The following is a 20,732-nucleotide window of genomic DNA, read 5'->3' as shown; positions in this document are numbered from 1 at the left end:
CGTACAAGCCCTGAGTGCATACAGAGGGACACACTAAGTGCCAAATCGAGCCCTTCTGAGCTCCAGCTGATTGACAGGTACACCTCACAAAGCAGTTCTGAAATCCACAGTCCTTCTTGAATAAGCCAGGTAGCAAGAAGTTGACATTTCCTTTCCTGTGCATCCAATGGTTAACACACTTCACTGGTTTGGGAAAGGTAAAGCTTTGGCTGCTCCAGGTTAACATACTTGTGGAAGAACTTGTCATCATTGTAACCCCGTCCCCTTCCCACAGAGTACCAATCTCCAATATGTGATACCCACCAGAAGGTACCGGCATGTGGGTGACATCAGAGAAGAGTGACATGCAGTTGAAAAATATTTTTCTTCAAATGTAAAGACCTATACACAACCATTCACACCCTTCATTCGGATTTCCCCAAGTGTTAAGACTTTATCAGTTTATACTCTTGCTCACATTGGCAATTCCTGGACCATTTGGCATGCTTATTTTACTGACACATTCACAAGCTTATCTATCCCTTCAACCTCAATAAGCAGCTCATGCAAACACAAGGCCTCCTTTTACAATCATAATACCATTATGATATTAACAGAATTAGTGAATCCAATAGGAGGGAATATACACACTGTACATATTTAATCATTTTTCATTTGGGGGTGTACGGGAGGGTTGTGGCTCTGCTGTGTACTGTGTGTGGGGGTGTACTTGTTAGAACAGGTACATGTGTGAATCTGAGTTGTATACTGTGTTTTTATTTGTTAGTACAGGTGCATGTGTGTGCCTATGCTGTGTACTGTTTGTGGGTTCTTGTTAATACAGGAGCATGTGTGTGCCTATGCTGTGTACTGTTTGTGGGTTCTTGTTAGTACAGGTGCATGTGTGTGCCTATGCTGTGTACTGTTTGTGGGTTCTTGTTAGCACAGGTGCATGTGTGTGCCTATGCTGTGTACCATGTGTGTACTTATTAGCACAGGTGCATGTGTGTGCCTATGCTGTGTACCATGTGTGTACTTATTAGCACAGGTGCATGTGTATGCCTATGCTGTATACTGTTTGTGGGTTCTTGTTAGTACAGGTGCATGTGTGAGAGCAGAGGTAACCAACTTTGCTCAGCTGATTGCTCCCTTTTTTATTTTGTTATATTTTTTGACACATGGTCTTGCTGTAGGCCTGACTGCCTCTGACCTCACTATGAATAACAAGGTTGGCCTTCAGCTCAGAGTGGTCTATCTACAGCTGCGTCCCTGGTACATCTGAACCCTGGTTTCTACCCTTAAATTTAAGACAGGGTCTCTAACTGAACCTGAAATTTCATCTACAGGGATAAGCTAGTCAGCCAATTAGTTTCAAAGATCTGCCTGCCTTGGTTAAAGTTCTGCCTCATGCCGGGGTTACAGTTCCTATATACATAGCACCTGGCTTTTTATATGGGTTTTGGGGATCCAGACTTAAGTCAAACCTGTGTAGACAGTGCTTTAACTTCTGAGCCATTTTCCCAGGACTAATCTTTTCTCGTTTTGTAAATGTTTTCATGTTGTTTCCTGTTACAGGAAAATCGAATCTCACCCATAGCATTTGACTGTTATACCTAGTGAAAGAGCTGTAAGGAAGCTGGGGGCAGGAGGCCAGCAATGCCTCAGGGACACCCACAGTTATGCCCATGACTTCCTAGTAAAGCTGGCTTACCTTCTTAATACAGTTGAGACAGTTATTTAAAAGTACAGGCTAAGAAGTCAGTAGGGCCTAGATTAAACCTCAGGTTTTAGGAAGTGTCAGGCTATCTCATCCACAGGACACCAAACTAAGCCATTCAGTTATTGTTTGGTTTGACTCTAGCTTAGCTAAAAATAAAGACTGCTACTTTCAACTTAGCAGTAAGTTAAGGATAAGAATAGTGTAGTCAAGGGTTGGCTGCAAGGGTAAAGGTGCTTGCTGCCAAGCCTCAGGAGGAGTTTGATCCCCAAGACCCAACTGGAGGAAGAAGACGAGATTGCCTCAAGTTGTTCTCTGGCTTCTGTATGTGAACTGTAGTGTGTGTACATACACATCCATGCACATACACATACAATAAATAAAAGTTAAAGAACAAACTGATAATAACGTCCTTCCAATGACCTGTTCTGTAGCTGCTCATCGGTCAGTTGTAGCTTCTCCTTCAAGCACAGGTACCTGTCTTCCCTCAGTAGCCGAGATCCATCAGACAGGCTGAGCTCCCGGTCATGGATCAGTCTGATGGGGAAGGGGTTGGGGGAAACAAGTTAATCAATGATGTAAGGAGAGGCAGCATCACTCAGTCTGCATGTCATGCTGGAGGACAAGCCTAACAACTGTCTTAGGTGTATGTTCACAACTGTAACTTCGTCAGTGTTATTATGCACTATCCTGGGCAGACATGCTGGACTCTGCAGAGGAGCAGTCCCAAATGCCAGAGGTGGGTATGAGGGAGAAGAGACATGAAGAAGGGGAGGAGGAGGTGGGAGACAATGCCTCAGCTCACCCATGGGGCATGTGTTCATGTGTAAGCCACACACACTCCTAAATCCAATGCAGCTTTGAAAGGGAAAGTATCACTCTAATATTTCCACTGTTGGAACTGCAGGATTTAAAATATCAAAAGCCTCAGAAATAACTCCATTGTTCCTCCACATGACAGCCCTGAAGCAACTAGCTTCTCATACTATGTAAGACTCTACTGATAGGTCTGCAAAGGTCAGAGGGCAAAGATTAATCTAGAAGCTATGAGCACAGGCAGTGCAGTCTGGAAGGGCTGGGTTCAAGTCCAATGTGCTGAACAATCAGAGAAGGGAGAACCATTCCATCTCTCTAAATTTTACTCTAAAATTAAGGCCAAAAAAAAAAAATTAAGACAACAATGTCAACCTCATATAGTTGGTGTGAAAATTGAATAAGTCATTTAAAATAGATGCTTAACATCATCTCGCTCAGTTTTCCTAAGTTAGGATTCCTAGGCAGCATTTTAAAATGTCCATGTTCAAAACTCCAGCCTGGATCATTTGAAGCCCTGGTAGGGATGGAGGCCAGGCACTGTATTTTACAGCTCCATCCTGCAGGCGGCCTGAGGCTGACACTGGAGCCTCTAGTTTAGCGCAGCACAGGCTCCTCACTGCTGTTGCTGCTCTTTTGTCCTTGGCCAGGCATCTGAGAGACAGCCAACAAGAGAGGGCTGAGCCTTTTCTTATTTTGTATCCACATTTATCTGTTTGGCAGAGAATATTAAATTATGAGTCTATGAAATGTGGTAAATCACCAAAACTTTATGATTACTATTTTTAAACTCACACAGACCGAATCAAGATTAATACAACAAACACATTTGGAGTCTTTCATTCCACTCAATGTCTGCATCTTGTCAGCGATAAAAACTGTGGTTAGCTGGGTGAAGAAGTGGCTTCTTTCATTTATTTGACACTTCCCAGTAAGTCAGATTAAAAAGTCATGCAGTAGAAAAGGACTGAAAAGCATCAGTAACCTCTGAGATGACACAGCCTGGGAAGACTTTCCACAGAAATTAGACAGAGAATCTTCCGACATTAAACTCTGGAAGGCTGGAGTTTTTTTTTTAAATGTGTGGATAACTGTTTCTCACTCAAAATAAGAAAGTGATGGCTACAGAAATGGTCATATCTGTGCTGAGTGAAATAAGCAAATAAATACACATTTTATATTAAATCTTTCTTTTCTCTCAAAAAAAAATATTATAACAAGCTCAGCTCCAATGTTGTCCAGGATGATGTCTAGATGTATTGTTAAGATAAAATTGCAGATGCTCCAGCTGTGTGGTTTGTTGCACATATTGATCTATGTCCATAAGCTTCTTGGAGCCACAGCTGGCACACTTTCATCCATTAGCTCTTACACAGCAAATTCTGCCACAGAGATGAGGTTTGGGGTCTGATAGGCATGTGTTTATAACCAAATATTAATAATATTGTATTCAACTTAATAATATAGAACTATAAATTCCTCAGGACCTGAAAACTCAGCGTTTAGTTAGACATGGAGACTGTCTATGATGCAAACCTTTGCAATACTGCCAGTGTGCCAGCGTTGACACGGTGAATGCCATCCAACAGGACCAGCTTGCCTTCCCGGGCAGCACTCACAAGGGGTGAGGAGCGCCAGGCGGTGTCGCCATTGGGGAGTGTGTACCGCTGCTGTAGCAGGTCCCGCGCAGTCATATCCTAAAAGCAGGCACCAGCAAAGAATATGCAGAGTCAATGTTGAAGACCTATGCAATGCTTCTTTAGCCTTGTGGACAGGCCATAGGCCCTAGTAGAGAAACTGTCTCTGTTGTCTGGCTGAATGGACGTGACATGTCCATCACCGCCTCCTGAGTAAGTGCGCTTGCGCCAGAGCAGGGGATCTGGGCGCCTGGGTCACAGAAGCTTCCTTTCAGCAGTGGTCAATGGCGGCTGCAGACTCACAACTGGGTGAAGCACTGAGACTAAGTGAGTATTGAGTGCTCGGTCCTAAGCAGAACTCCTTCCTGGAGCAGGGAATACTGCAGGAGGAGGAATACAAAAACTGTTAAGGGCAGTGGGAGGAAAGAGGTGTGGAATGCTAACATCCACACGTGGCACTGCTGTGATTGTCTACAAAAATCTACACAATAGAGGCCCATCAACATCTCTTCATGGGGGACGGAGACTCGGGGCTCCATCCCTCCCTAAAGACAGGGATACTAGCTGACAGAGCAGAAGCATTTCTTCTGTGGCGTAGCCACTAATAACATGTCCAGATTCCTGTACAAAACCACGTGACATTCATTTGGCTCATGTCCCTCACCCCCAAATAAGAGAGAAGCGAGTGGAAGGGAAGTTGTGAGTATGATGAGATCAATCAGCATAGGTCAGAAGGGGACAACTCAGGCTAACAAGGCCAATGTGAACCAATGAATTATATACATACATGAATATGTGATAGTTAAATGCACTATGACATGTGATAATCAAATAAAAATAGATAAATACAACTACCATTAAAAGGTAATGGCTTAATAAACAAAAGTATGATATATTAAATTATGAGGACATTTTTCTAGTTTTCTGTATTTGATGTGTTCATAATATACATACATGTGTTTTGCCTGTATGTATGTGTATGTAGCACATGCATACCGGGTGCCTCCATAGGTCAGAAGAAGACATTATATTCCCTGGAACTGGAATCATATTCAATTATGTGGGTATTGGGTCATCTACAATATTGACAAGTGCTCTTAACCACTGAGCCATTTCTCCATCATCATGAAGACATTCTTAAACATAACATTCAAATCCAACCAAGCTCTATAGCCTTAAAATGCTGTTTTAGATACGGTATCAACATTTAGCCTTATTCTTTGTGGTAGTTAAAGCAAGAATGGCCTTCATAGGCTCATATACCTGAATGCTTGTTTTCCCACTGGCAGTACTGTTTTGGAAGGATTAGGAGATGTGGCCATGTTGGAGTTGGTATGTTGCTGAGAGTGAGTATGGAGGTTTCAAAAGCCTAAACCATTCCTGGTCTGTGTTCCTTCTCCCTGCGTGGCCCACCCCGATCCCATGCCTCGGATGTAAGTTCTCAGCTACTGCTCCAGCACCATGCTTACAGTTATTCTCTCTGCCATGCTGGCCATGGAATCACCCTCGACGCTATAAGGAAGGTGTGCTGGCTGGTTTTGTGTCAACTTGACACAGCTGGAGTTATCACAGAGAAAAGAGCTTCAGTTGAGGAAATGCCTCCATGAGATCCAACTGTAAGGCATTTTCTCAATTAGTGATCAAGGGGGAAAGGCCACTTGTGGGTGGGACCATCTCTGGGCTGGTAGTCTTGGTTCTATAAGAGAGCAGGCTGAGCAAGCCAGGGGAGGCAAGCCAGTAAAGAACATCCCTCCATGGCCTCTGCATCAGCTCCTGCTTCCTGACCTGTTTGAATTCCAGTCCTGACTTTCTTGGTGATGAACAGCAATGTAGAAGTATAAGCTAAATAAACCCTTTCTTCCCCAACTTGCTTCTTGGTCATGATGTTTGTGCAGGAATAGAAACCCTGACTACGACAGAAGCCCTTAATTAATTCTTTTATACGTTGCCTTGGTCATGGTTCTGTAATTGTAATATAAAAGTAAGTGCCGGGCATGGTGGCGCACGCCTTTAATCCCAGCACTTGGGAGGCAGAGGCAGGTGGATTTCTGAGTTTGAGGCCAGCCTGGTTTACAAAGTGAGTTCCAGGACAGCCAAGGCTACATGGAGAAAGCCCATCTCGAAAAACAAAAAACAAAACAAAAACAAAAAAGTAAGTAGGCCACACTTTAATAGTGGCTCCCCTCCCCCTTTTTCTTTTTGACAAAATAAAATGTAGTAAGATAAGACAAAAATCATCATATCAAGTTTGGGCAAGGCAACCCAATAGAAGGGAAAGAGCTCCAAGTATAGCACAAGACTCAGAGACGTGCACACACACTCAGCAGCCCCATAAAAACACTAATCTGAAAGCTATACTACAGTATGCACTCAGGGACCTGGCGCAGGCTTTGCCATCCCTGTGCTGTGGCTTTAGTCTCTGTGAGTTAATGAGCCTCGCTCGGTTGATTCAGAGGGCCTTATGCTCCTGGTGTCCTCCATCCTTTCTACGGCTTCTCTGCTTTCTGCCTCATCTTCCAGGGGATTCCCAGAGCTCTGAGGGGGTAGCAGTGCTTCTCAATTCAACTATAAATTTAAGGTTTTATACAAGCTGTGTGAGCAGTATCACTTCATACTGACAGTGACAGCTAACATCATCCAAGACTAAACTTAGCCATATCATCAGTGAGATGGTGCATGGTAGGGTAGGGGACTCTCCCCTCAGCGCTGTGCTACTGAGTGCTAAGTTGTTCCTATGTAAGAAAAGTTAGATATTAAAATTATCAGTAGATCATTTTCATATTCAAATTATTTAAAAAATCAAACATGAGCATATACACATATAAAATACATATATTCATAAAATAGTATAAAATACTAGAACAAGTTAACTTAAAACTCTCAACATTAACTATTCCAGATAAAATATTCAGTACAGAGTCACATCACATACTGACCCAGAGATATAAAATAAACACATGCCTTGGCACAGTGATAAAACCCAGGCTATGTTTCAGAAAGAGCTGGAGAAATTCTGAAGAAGCACATACTCTTAGGCTCCATCTCCCTGAAGAGTCAGACTGAGTAGGTCTAACCTCCCTGTTTTTATTAACATCATATTTATAGTCCTGCTACGTCTCCTAGGCAACACAATCTTTTATAAGGAATGAAGTTAGCATGAACCTGAGTTTCATTTATTATACCCCTCCTTTATCCTAACAATACTTACAAGGTTGTACAAGGGCAAACAAAATATGCAACAAAGTACCAAAAACAAGGTGGGGAAATACATGGGTACATGTGTGTCCTATTTGGTGCCCTTACTGCCTGGCTGGAAACCTACCTGCTGGGAGGTGGAGTGCTTGCCTCCATACAGGAAGCCTGCACGCATGACCTCAGCACTGCCTGGGCTGTGAGATTTTTGTCTTGAAGATGGACAGTTTCAACAACAAATAAATAACAACAATAAAAACACACTCCTACTGGATTCAGAGAGGTGGTAGTGGGAAGGAAGCAGCCTGACATCATGAAGGCAAAAGAAATGAATGGATGCTGACTTTAGAAATTCCAGGCCCACACTGAAAACTGGCAACACACTGGCCCAATTCAGCTCTAATGTTGTTTCTGTCCCCTCAAAATGAGACAAGGAATATCCTCTGTCATACAAGTTCAGCGTCCCAGGAAGTTGTTTTGTTGCGGTTTTATTACTGTTTATTCTGTCAGGAAAAAATAAATCTTCATTCTCGACCCAGCAAATCCTGAATCACAACTCTGTATAATATTAAAACAGTCCATAGGTCTTCATCTAAAATTATTTTAATATTAAGTTACCTCACACACTGTTTACAATGTCCATCTCACTGATGTATGCTAATATTCACTTAAAGATGAGAGAGAGGCCAGCACAACGTACTGTCCATTTCTAACCTGGCAGCTGATGAGCCCTTTATAGTGACTGGAGCAAAATGGAATAATTATTTGTTGCTATATAACAAAACAAGTTGTACAGATCAATATTAACCTGTGCAAACTGCAAACCACATCTATAGACCAGAAATAACCTTTCTTTATTGAATCTTCAAAACAGAGATTGAATGGCGTTTTACAGACTGGCCCATTTCACTTGATCACCTCAACTTTCTGCACACCTTCATGAAAACCATTAATTTCTAGCTTACTGTTTATTAATTTTAAAAACTCTATTGAGAGAAAGTATTCCCTTTAATATGTGCTGCTGAGTAAGTCAGTCAGTCCCTGTGCTGAGAGACAAAAGTCTAGTCGTTCAAGGGAATAGTCGGTTCCGTTTCCCCACAACAGTTAATAGCAGAAGTTAGAGGTTGATGTGTGTGCGATTTCAAGTTGCATTAAAGTTCAAGGGCAGCAAACTAAACAGCCATAGACCTGGACCTGACCACATGCAATCAACAGCAAAAACAGAACTGTTAGGGATAAGAATTAATTTCAGGAAAAAGATTTATTAGTAAAACATGAAATTTTCAAGTGTGGTTTCTTTTAACATCTTGTTTGTTCTTTGTTTAAAAAAGATTTACTCATTTACATATTCATGTATATGAGTGCTTTGTCTGCATGTATGTCTGTACAGCAAAAGAAGGCATTTGATCCTATTATAGATGGTTGGAGTACAGGGAATCAAACCCAGGTCCTCTGCAAGAATGATAAGTAATCTTAACTGCTCCACAGAAGGCCACACCTCCCAAAAGTGCCACTCCCATGTTTCGAGCACATTCAAACCACCACAATGTGTGTATGTTTATATACATATACATATATGTATATTCGTCTACCTATATGCATGTTAGTAAATTGAAAAATGAACGATTTTTTTTTTTTTTTTTTTTTTTTTTTTTTGGTTTTTGGTCTTTTGAGACAGGGTTTCTCTGTGTAGCCCTAGCTATCCTGGAACTCACTCTGAAGACCGGGCTGGCCTCGAACTCCCAAATCCATTTGCCTCTGCCTCCCAAGTACTGGGATTAAAGACATGCGACACCACTGCCTAGCCAAATGAAGATTTCTTAAACCTGCTTTTTATGGGCATCTTGGAAGCACACTAATAAAATGTTATGACCAATGAATGCCATTTTTGCATATATTTTTCTTGCCCCTGAAACCTTTGGACTTTAGAGAATAAAAATAGCACCAATCATGCCATAGAGCCCAACCATTTCCTTTCCTGCATTTCCTCACAGCTTTAGAGAAGGACATGAAGCCTCGCTCACCTAAAAGCTTCCACTGCCTCGCCTCAACACAGCTACTCCATTCTACCTTCATGAAAACACCCACACCATCTCCTAAGCTCTGGTGTCCAATACTGCACTATGCCTTTTGAAGCAGGAAGAGCCTGCCCAAAATGAATGGCGCCCTCAGAAGGTCAGGTGCATTCCATGTATCTCAGAAGATAGACTTAAACTATAAAGCAACGATAGGCTCCAGATATTTACAGGATATTTGTATCTAAGCTAATTTTTCCAACATATTCTTAAGAGATCCAGACATAAATCAGTAAGATAACCATGGCTGTTTACAGAGCAGCTGGAATTATGTTACAATCAGTTTCAAGTTATAATGTCATTATAAAGAAAACTGTCCGTGTATTTTCGGTGTATAAAGGAAAGTTAACTATCTCTCTCTTTAAATATACTGACAATGACATCAGAACTACACTTTTACACTATAATGCATATGTAAAGAAGTAAAATGACTTTGGCAAAAGTAGTGTATCAAAGTACATACAGAATATGACCTCGCTCAGTTTAACATGGTACCTCTGTCGGGCAGGGAAACAGGGTCTCACTATGCAGGCGACTTGGACCATGATTATACTGGATTATAAAACCCAGACTGCCCTTGGACTCAGATCAGAAGTTCACCTGCCTCTGCCTCCCAAGTAGTGGGATTAAATGTGTACACACCTGACCCCAAAACAATACATATTTTTACCCAATATATGAACTCAGAAAACATTTAAATTAACTTTAGAATATCTGTCCAACACACTAAAGACTAAATGCAAGCAAGTAATAAAAAATTAGTCACAGGGCCATGAAACTAAGGAAAAGAGTATACAAAACGTATGTTGCAAGAACAATTCAATTTGAATATAAACTGTGTAATATCCAACATAAAGTGCCATAAGATGTGTGTAGTGACACACTGACACATGTCTGTGCTTCCAGGTGGTAGACAAGAGAATCTAGAGTAAGAGATTAGCCTGGACTATGTAAGAGAACCTTGTGGGGGAAAGAGAAAGAGAAAGGTTACCACAACAAGGGCAGCAACAGATCTCTGTAGCAGAGATTCCACCTTAAGAGCTGGTCTCCTTGAGCCAGGCCACAGGCAGACTGCAGAGGGAAGAGCCACCAACTACACATGTCCTAGGCTCACTTCACAAGCCAAATCCCCAATTTCTTTAAAAAAAATCATAAAGTAGTGTTTATTATGTTAACTATTTCATTAAAAAATGGCCTCAATTATATCTGCTTGCCACTACCACTGTAAAGTGTCTTTAAATACACAATGAAATATAACCCTGCTTGGTGACTAAGAGATCTTTCAGCTTGTCCAGGAAATGCAGTTTCGGTTCTGAGCACTTACACGGTGGCTCACAACCACTCTAACTCCAGTTCCATAGAATCCGATGCTGTGTCTGGTCACCATGGGCAACAGACAAGCACGTGGTGCACTTGCATAAATGAATGCACACACTCATACACATAAAATAAAAATACATAAATCTTTTTTAAATGTCCTAGTTAAAGAAAGCATTTCTCTAGGTGGATATTATTTCTTATCACTTAAAATATTACCAGTGGGCATTTGTTATTTCTTATTTTGCTAAGTATTATGAGCAAATGCTATCAACTATTTTGGTTTTTGAAAGAAATTAGCTATAATTCTGTAAGCTAAGTCTATCAAATATAGATAGATAAAAAGATATAGACATATAGATTAAAAATACAGTTACAGATACAGAAGATATATAGATATAGATGTAGACAGATATATAGACAAATATAGATATATAGATTAATATGGATGATATAGATAGGTTCAGATATAGAGGTCAATATAGTTACAGATATAGACATGGCTATATAGATATCCTACTGCTCATATTACATACTAAGAAACTCTTGGATTTCAGTGAATAAGGCATACATTAAGATGATCTGATAATTCAAACCTCCAACTTTAGGGATTATGTCTCTATCAATGACCGGGGACTACGCAGGATTGTGTAAACAAAGCATGGTAATGAAATGACCAAGCCTTGTTTACAGAGCATAAGCAAGCTAAGTGAACAGAGCACAGGCATGCCAACAATAGTTTCCCATCTAGTATGAAATCCTAGTAAACTTCCCCATGCTCCTCCCTCATGTTCTTTTAAAGAACTTGTCTGTCACATAAAAATAAATGTGTACCTTTATTTATGTCATGAGATGTTGGCATCACAAGCCTGCTATGACTGTTTCAGCTACTTTTCTGTGGACAGTTCACGGAATTTTGAAACATATATCTCTATTGAAACCACTAGGATCTATTTGGAGATAATCTACTCTAGTTACAGATTCACTTCATAAACAAAAACAAAAGACTCAGGCTGGTGGCATGGCTTTGTGGGTAAGAGATAATCTACTCTAGTTACAGATTCACTTCATAAACAAAACCAAAAGACTCAGGCTGGTGGCATGGCTTTGTGGGTAAAAGTACCTGCTGTACAAGCCTGACAAATGGAGCCCAACACATTCTACTTACTGTACAACAAGAAAATGGACTCCCCCACACTGTCCTCTGACCTACACGTATGTACGCACACATGCACACACATGTACACATGAGTAAGCTGTGAGCATGTGTGGTCACACTGTGACACATGTGCCTCACCAAATGCACAGTAATTAAAATGTCTCTTGTTATAGCTAACTGTACTGGCTGGTTTTGTGTGCCAACATGTCACAAGCTGGAGTTATCACAGAGAAAGGAGTTTCAGCTGAGGAAATGCCTCCATGAGATCCAGCTGTAAGGCATTTTCTCAATTAGTGATCACAAGGGGGAGGCTCCATTGTGGGCCCCATTGTGCCATCCTCAGGCTGGTAGTCTTGGGTTCTATAAGAAAGAAAACTGAGCAAGCCAGGGGAAGTAAGCCAGTAAAGAAACATCCCTCCATGGCCTCTGCATCAGCTCCTGCTCCCTGACCTGTTTGAGTTCCAGTCCTGACTTCGTTTGGTGATCAACAGCAATGTGGAAGTGTACGCTGAATAAACCCTTTCCTCCCCAGCTTGCTTCTTGGTCATGACGTTTGTGCAGGAACAGAAACCCTGACTCAGACACTAACTGAGTCTGTTTTCTTATTAATGACTAAAGGTCATATTACTAAAACCTCCAAATGAAACAGACAGCCAAGGTCAGGAGGGGCGCAAATAACTTAACAAGTTAAATGAAAAGGTCTAATTATATCTATCGCCTCCTGCCATCCTTTCCATACTACACCGGCTAGAAAGCCTTCCTTAACGCCTTTGCAGCTGGTGACTGTAAGCAAGCCATTCTCTACTGAGCAAGGAAGGTGGCAGCCAGCAGAGGCAGCTGCTCTTCTAAGGGCAGCTGTCATCGAAACTTTCCTGGATCTGTCATTCTAGACTGGGTAAACTGTCTTTCCCTAAGCTGTAACCTACTTAACACCCTGTAATAAATAGCTCTTGGTATTAGCCTAAATGACTACTGTTGTCTATAGAGAACACCACAACTTAAGGATAGCATTAATGAGAAAGACCAATTATTAAAGAACCAGACTTTACCCCCAATTACAAACTCCATAGGGGGACAGATAGAAAAGCACCAGCAAATCTGCCTTATAGGAGATGGGTTTCAAAGTCAAATATTAAGCAAGATCAAAACTTATGCAGGCATGTGATTACCTAACTACAGAAGGTTGGTATTCAGCAAAGACATCTATGTTGTGTCATTTGATCCAACTCAAAAATTACCAAAATTCCTGCTAGTCTGCCAGTATGAAAAGCAACATCTTTGAACAGATAGTATTTTCAATTATGCTATTTGGGTAGGGCTGCCATCTAGTTTTGTAGCTTTCTTTCTTTCTTTTTTTTTTTTTTTTTTTTTTTTTTTGGTTTTTCAAGACAGGGTTTCTCTGTAAAGCCCTGACTGTCCTGGAACTCACTTTGTAGACCAGGCTGGCCTCGAACTCAGAAACCCGCTTGCCTCTGCCTCCCGAGTGCTGGGATTAAAGGTGTCCACCACCACCGCCCAGCGTTTTGTAGCTTTCTTATTATTGGTGGCATAAGACACCATTGGAATAAAATGAGGTCATGCCTGACACTAACAGGCATTTTTAAAATAGTCAAATGTGAATCAACACATAGAAACAATACATATACGTGATTATGATTTAAATATATCATAGTGTTAACAAAAGGAATATGTTTTGAGAATTGCATCCTTTAGCAATTTAATTGTACAAATATCATCCAGTGTGCTTTCACAAACTTAAATCAGAGAACCTATCACGAAAGTAAGCTGTGTGTGATTATACATGGTATATATACTCCTAGGGCCTGAGTTCAAACAGCATGAAATGAACAGTTGTTTGTTATCAAGTATTATGGACATAATAGCTTGTTCTATATCTTGAGTGTCTGGAAACATAAACGGTGTGATTACAGCAGCATCACCAAAACACATGTTGCTATGATGGTGTGAGGCCTATGATGTCACCGGACAACAGGACTTCAGTTCAGCATCACATAACACCACATAATATTGATCAAAGGTGGGATGATCTGTGCTAGCTGATCACTTAAAGGTAGTCAACATTTTTAATTTAATTATTCATCAAAGCTATGTATGTCACAGGCTGAAAGTCTATGTGTGCAGGCCAATGTTCTACGTGCCAAGAGCACAGCAATTAAAAGATGTGCATGCAGCTCACAGACAGGGAAAGTGAAAACAGGCAAGAGAAGGGACACAGGAACACAAATGACAAGACACCACATAATGCTCAGTGCCACACAGAAAAGGGGACACAACAGCAGATGCCCTGGTGAGTCAGGGACACTTCTCTAAGGACAGTCACCTCGAATCTAACTGTCAAAAGCCAGCAGACATCAGAGGGAAGCAAGCCGTTCCAGGACATGGGAACGGAACAGGCTGTGAAGAGGGCCTTGACATAGAAAAAGTCGACAAATGTAAGGGTCTAGAAGCAGCCAGTGAGAAGAAGCGTATTGAGCAGGAGGCCCATCCGGGAAGAGACTGGAGAGGACACTGGGGTCAGGTCAGATAGAGCAGGGGTTCTCAACCCTGGCTATCGCTACAATTAAAATGTTCAACTAGAAGCCGGTGCACACCTTTAATCCCAGCACTTGGGAGGCAGAGGCAGGCGGATTTCTGAGTTTGAGGCCAGCCTGGTCTACAAAGTGAGTTCTAGGACAGCCAGGGCTATACAGAGAAACACTGTCTTGAAAAACCAAAAAATAAGAAAAAAGTTCAACTAGACCTCACCTTACCCAGTTACTTCACAGATTCCTGATGGTATGTCTGGAACTAGGAAATTTTTTGAAGATGCCTGAGTGGTTCTAATAGGCAACCTCATTGGAGGAAAGCTCACAAACTGGAGAAAAGATGCCTTTTTTTTTTTTTTTTTAAATCTAAACATAATGGAAAACCTTTGGCAATTGAAGCAGGGAATGTCAGATTTATGTTCTTAGAAGGTCATAACTACCTAGTGAATGGCTGTGGAGTGCAATATTTTCTAATTAGATATCTACAAATGCTCAAGTGACATAAATCACATGCTTTTCAAAATTATGAAGTAAAATTCCATCTGCTGAACGCATTTTGCATCACTGCCTCAGTGGATCCAGGGATGGTGCTGGAATTACAGGGGATGTCTGTGCTTCCGGCAGATTCCGCACAAATGGTGGAAGACTGACCATGAGCTGTTGGCGGTAATGAGGATGAGAAGAAATCTAAACCTTGTGCCACAGCCTCAAACATGACGACTTTTTTTTATTGGCTTAATGTAACCCTTTTGACATTTTCCTCACAAAGCTAAAGCTGCTATCCCTGACTTCCTCTTCCGTGGGAGAACTGGTAGCAAGCTGAACATCTGGTTACTGGGTCGGAAACTGGAACACAGTGACTGATTTAGGGGGCTGTCAAGGAGGACAGTGAGGAGCTGCCAAGGAAGCACAGAAGAGGGGCTGGCCAAGACTTGACAAATGAGCTGGATGAACTAACAGGGCAGTTTCCAAGCTGCCCACCTTCCCACCAATCTGCATCACAGGCATCAAGCCCCTATGCAGAGGTACCTGAGCTAAGCTTCCTAAATAGGAGCAAGCTCAAGGAAAGCACAGGAAACGAGCAGAAAGCACCCATCATAAGAGCTGTCTGAAATCCTTCTGCACTCAGGTTTTTAAATAGTACCCAATAGAGTGTACAGCAGAATATGTTCTGACAGCAGCTACCACCTCAGGTCCCAAGAGTCTTCAATTTCAAGTTCCTGGAGACACAAGGTAAGTTCTGTTAAGCATTGCCCTTTCTTGTCTGAGGCTTTTTTTGGCTCAACCATGATGGTTTCAGTAAAAGATTTCCATCAGCTTAGAAAATCCTATTTTGACTACAAGATTGACTGCCAAGTCAGCAATAACTATATTCAGAAAGTGAGCCTGGATAATTAGTATAATTGGGACAAAAAGAAAAAAAAAAAAACAGCAAGGTGTTAAGAAATCCTAGAAGATACAATAGGGGTAAAAGTGGAATGAATGTGTTTAGTTCTCATTCTAACAAATAAGGCATATTCACGCGATTGACAATATGTGCAAAACTCATAAGAATGGTGGCAGTATATCCAGGCCAGTGTGATGGTTGGCTTAGTAGGAACAGAACTCACCACCGAGCATGACAACCTGAGGTCAGTTCTGAAGGCGTGGTACTGTGCGCTGGGTAAAGATCATCCTTGTATTATTCAAATGCTGACTTCTCCGCCCTAACAGCAATTCCTTTATCACTTCGCTCATTTCTTCCTCTCATGAACTAATAGATTTGGTCTTATTATGATGATTATTTTATACACGTGCCCAAAGGTTAGTTTGCTTTTATAAACTGAAAAATAAAAATCTCATGGTAAATCATATCAGTTAAGCTAACATAAAGATATTTTCCATTACCAAAATAAATAAAATAATAAAATTGAAGTACAGTGTTGATTAGGTATGGCAGCAAGTCACACATCACAAGAACCTGGGGCCTCACTCAGGTAGCAAAGCCAGGCCGTGGCCCCTGTGTACTCACACTCAAGGTCTGCCACAGCACATGCTGGCTCTCAAAAGGCCAGAATCCAGGCCTGCACACCTGCTGACTCATGAACCAGGCCTGGTGACACAAGGATTCTAGTGTCAAACTTACTCAGAACCTCACTGAGTTGCTCTCCTAGAATCTCTGGTCCTGATGGCTACTACATGGTTGTCACTGTCAAAGTCAGTCTGAACACTGAAGAGGTGCTTGCTTCCTTAAATGAACAAATACTAACACAAAGACAGACCACAGGTAACCAAAGAAAACAGAGGAATAAGATACGGAACCATTAACTGACTGAAAACAATACTCACCCACAGAAAGCTGACAGACATTTTCAGAGAGCTACCTTAAAGAAGTGCCGTGAGCTATAAGACAACAGATACACAAGGAAATGACATTAGGAAAGTTACAGTAACTAAGTTAAGAATTCAAAAACAAATGCAGAAAACACATATAAGTACCAAAGAGAGATTGTACTATTAAATAAGATGGCAGGACAGAAATGTGACAAAACATTTCAATGGAAAGCTTGGGACCTGTGCTTTACCAAGCAAAAGAGAAAACCAATGAGCTAACAGAAGATCATTTGAAATTACAGAAGATAAAGGAAAAAGGGAAAACAAAGACTAAAGAAAGCTTAGAGACTTGGTGGAAGAACCAAGCCAATGGATGCATGATAGAGGCAGAGGAGTAGAGCAGAAAAGAAAGCAGAAAACTTACTTAAACAGCAATGACGACATAACACTTCCTGAATGACATAACAATGGCATAACACTTCCTGAATGACATAACAATGACATAACACTTCCTGAATGACATAACAATGACATAACACTTCCTGAATGACATAACAATGACATAACACTTCCTGAATGACATAACAATGACATAACACTTCCTGAATGACATAACAATGACATAACACTTCCTGAATGACATAACAATGACATAACACTTCCTGAATTTTCAGAAGAGATAAATGAGGGTTCAAAGAACCGAAAGAGATTATAGTCACCAACAAACAGTACGTATCAAATTCTCAAAATCAAAAGCTAACAAATATTTATAAGCACCAATATGGATATGATCAAATGTCATTGAATATACATACAAAACTTGGAAAGAATAACTTGTAAGCCATAAGAAGTAAAAAGAAAGACCTCCAAGAACCAATGCTGAACTCATGGAAGCAGAAAGCTAGAAGTAAATTCAAAGATAGACAAAGAAAGATCTTAAGGCTCACGGAAAGAATAAATGAGAATAGAAAACCACAAATAGTGCGGCCGATGCTGACGGAGAAGTTCTGTGAAAAAGTCTTTACCTGAATCCATAAGACCAAAAGAAAAAAGAGTCCTGAGACTCAAAATTATAAGCCACAGCGAACAATAGTATAAAAAATCAGAAGACTACCATGAACACTTTTGTAGACCACCTCCCCAAATTGTATAGATTAGAAAGTATGTAGATAAATTCTGGAAAAATACATCATACCATGAAATAGAAACCATGATAGCAAACCAATGAGTTCCCAAGTTACTCATGGAGGAAAGCTAAGGATCCAGTGACCTGAGCAGTGAATACCTGCAAACGTTTTAAGATTTACCATCAACACTCATGAAATGCTTTAAGACACTGATGACTGGCGTATACTGCCAGCCTCACTGATAAGGCCAGAATTTCTCTCTGAAACTACAGACAGAGACAAGAAGTTAAAGAACTGAGATTTACAGGCCAATACCCCTGATGGCAGTGAAGGCAAACAGCTTAAATAAAATATTAGCAAGCTAATATTACTACAACATTAAAAAGATTATACAATAAGATCAAAGGCAATTTAAATCCAAGGTATTTAAGAACAGCCTATTGAAGTCTTAATATATATACAATATCAATAAAAGTGATACATTATATTAATAAAACATTAAAATCACAGGATCATCTCAATACATGCTGAAAGTCATGGAACAAAACCCTTATTCTTTCGTGAACCCAACTCTCAATGATGAGGTATAAAAGGGATGTGCGTCAGCACACAAGCCTAAGCCTAACGTGCTCAGTGGTGGCGATGTGATTCCTCTCTATCAGGCAAGAGTAATAAAAGGCATGTGTCTGTTTCTGGATGGAGAAACAGCCTAACAGCCTAAGATTTCACCTCCCCAAACTATGGGAACAAATAGCATCACAGAGCCGCAGCATTCCAAGTCCATACAGAAACCCAACATCCCTGTTTGTTAACAACACTGCAACAGTGTCGGTTGTAGCAGGATCTCAAAAGACAAGCATGAGTATACTTAAACAAGGAGTTAAAGATCAATCCAGGCATGAAAGAAGCTAGAGACACAAATAAATACAAGAACATGTTCATAGATTAGAAGAATTAAAATGCCCGTGCTGGTCAACAAGACCTACCGATCCAATGCTAAAAATTCCAGGGATACATTTTACAAAATGAGAAAGCAGTCCTAATGTTCATGTGAAGTAAGAAAAGACCTGAAGTAGCCCAAACAATCTTGAACAAACTGAAAAAAGCGAAAATGAGCACACTGTGTGATCCCCAAATACACCGTGAGGGTGTAGTAGTCTCCACAACATGGCTCTGCAGTCAGAGAACAGAAGCCTATGGACTAAGACACCTACAGGCATACCCACTTGTGGCCACATAGATGCCAGCAACTGTCATGGGAAACAGGCAGTCTCTTCAGTGACCAGTCCTGGGGAAATCCTGGACTGACATGCAGGAGTTCTTGAGGCCTCATATATCACAGCACACAGAAAACCAAAATGAACACGAAAGACTTGAAACTGTGATGCTCCTGGAAGAAAGCACTGAGCAAACTCTCTATTATACTTACCTAGACAAGGGATTCAAAATAATGACACCGAAAGCAAAGACAACTAAAATTAAGTTCGATAAATGGGATTGAATCAACTAAATAATACTATTCAGCAATGGGGAAGACAGATCCAAGAGGCAACCTATGAAAAGGGAGGAATATTTTGAAATTACATCTCTTAATAAGGGGATAAATACCACAATTTATAAGAAAATTTTAAAAATACCAAAAGGGCATAAAATAAGAAAATAAGCAATGCTTATTGTTGAGGATATTATTATAACCCTCAAAAAAGGATAAACACTGATCACTGAGTATAGTGTGATGGTCAGCATCATAAACCATGAAGAAAATGCAAATCGAAGTCTCAAGAAAATACTGTCAGACTTGGAAGAATGATTGGTGGATAAGAGTGGGGAGCAGAGGAGATACATTGAGAAACTGGAGGAAAAAGGAACTCTGGGCACTGCAGTTCTAAAAGTAAACTAATACTGTTAACATGGAAAGGAGGGAAGTTCCTCAAAGGGATAAAACAGAAGTAGCCCATGATTCAGCAAGCCCACTTCTGGGTAGAAACCCAAAGGTAGTGAAATCAGCAACTCAAAATATTGTCTACACCCCATATCACTACAGTCTTATTCATAAGAGTCAGGATGCATAACAAACATCATTGACCAAGAGATGAATAAAGAAAATGTGGTATATACATCACAAAATGGTATGTAGCTTTTACAGAGGACAGACTTCTGTTTGCCTCAACAATGTGGATGAACTGAGAAGATATGATGCTAAGCAAAGTAAGTTTCAATCACAGAAACACACATATGAAGGGCTGGAGAGATGGCTCAGCAGTCAGGAGCACTTTCTGCTCTTCCAGAGGACATAGGTTCAATTCCATAATGACTCACAATTATTTGTAACTCCAGTCACAGGGAATAAAATACCTATTTTTAGCCTCTATAGACACCAGGTAGGTAAGTGGTACACAGGCATACATCCAGGCAAACAAACTACACAAATAAAAAACTGAGGAAGTATCTTTTCAAGAAACCCACACATACAGCATGATCTCCTTCACAGACAAGCTAACAGCCTCAGGAATATGATGGTTATGGCTAAGGTCTGGGAGATGCAGACAATGAGGAGTGCTGGTCGGAGGGCAGAAAGCTTCAGTAAGCAGACAAACATTCTGGAGAGCTAAGACACAGCATGTGAGGACAGACAATCCTATTTTACAGCATACTTTAAATGACTCAGAGAGTAAAGCATGTGTTTCTACCACTCAAAACACACAGCCATGTAAGGTAACAGCTATGTCAGCTAGCTTGGTTGCAGTAATCATTCTATAATTTATACATATGTTAAAATAAAATTAAAATAAAAAAATAATTTTTATTGTCAATTAAATCTTAAACATGGGGAAATAAGAACATAAGAATAAATAAA

The 20,732-nt window shown here is 40.6% G+C and overlaps 1 protein-coding gene across 1 annotated transcript in view; it reads right to left on the bottom strand.

Moving 5' to 3' along the window:
* Positions 1 to 20,732, bottom strand: part of Vwa8 (von Willebrand factor A domain containing 8) — a 360,138-nt gene that overhangs the window by 212,119 nt on the left and 127,287 nt on the right. The window contains exons 13-14 of the mRNA XM_021181216.3: positions 4,046 to 4,206; positions 2,120 to 2,233 (exon numbers count right to left, since the gene is read on the bottom strand). Coding sequence (XP_021036875.1) covers positions 2,120 to 2,233; positions 4,046 to 4,206 — 275 coding nt within the window. The remainder of the gene's footprint in view (positions 1 to 2,119; positions 2,234 to 4,045; positions 4,207 to 20,732) is intronic.

This window comes from Mus caroli, unplaced genomic scaffold (assembly GCF_978045245.1).
Source record: "Mus caroli unplaced genomic scaffold, Mus_caroli_1 scaffold_12, whole genome shotgun sequence".
In the NCBI taxonomy this organism is placed as follows: Eukaryota; Metazoa; Chordata; class Mammalia; order Rodentia; family Muridae; genus Mus; species Mus caroli.
Note: the sequence above shows the minus strand (reverse complement) of the source record. Positions and strands in the feature narration are given on the sequence as shown.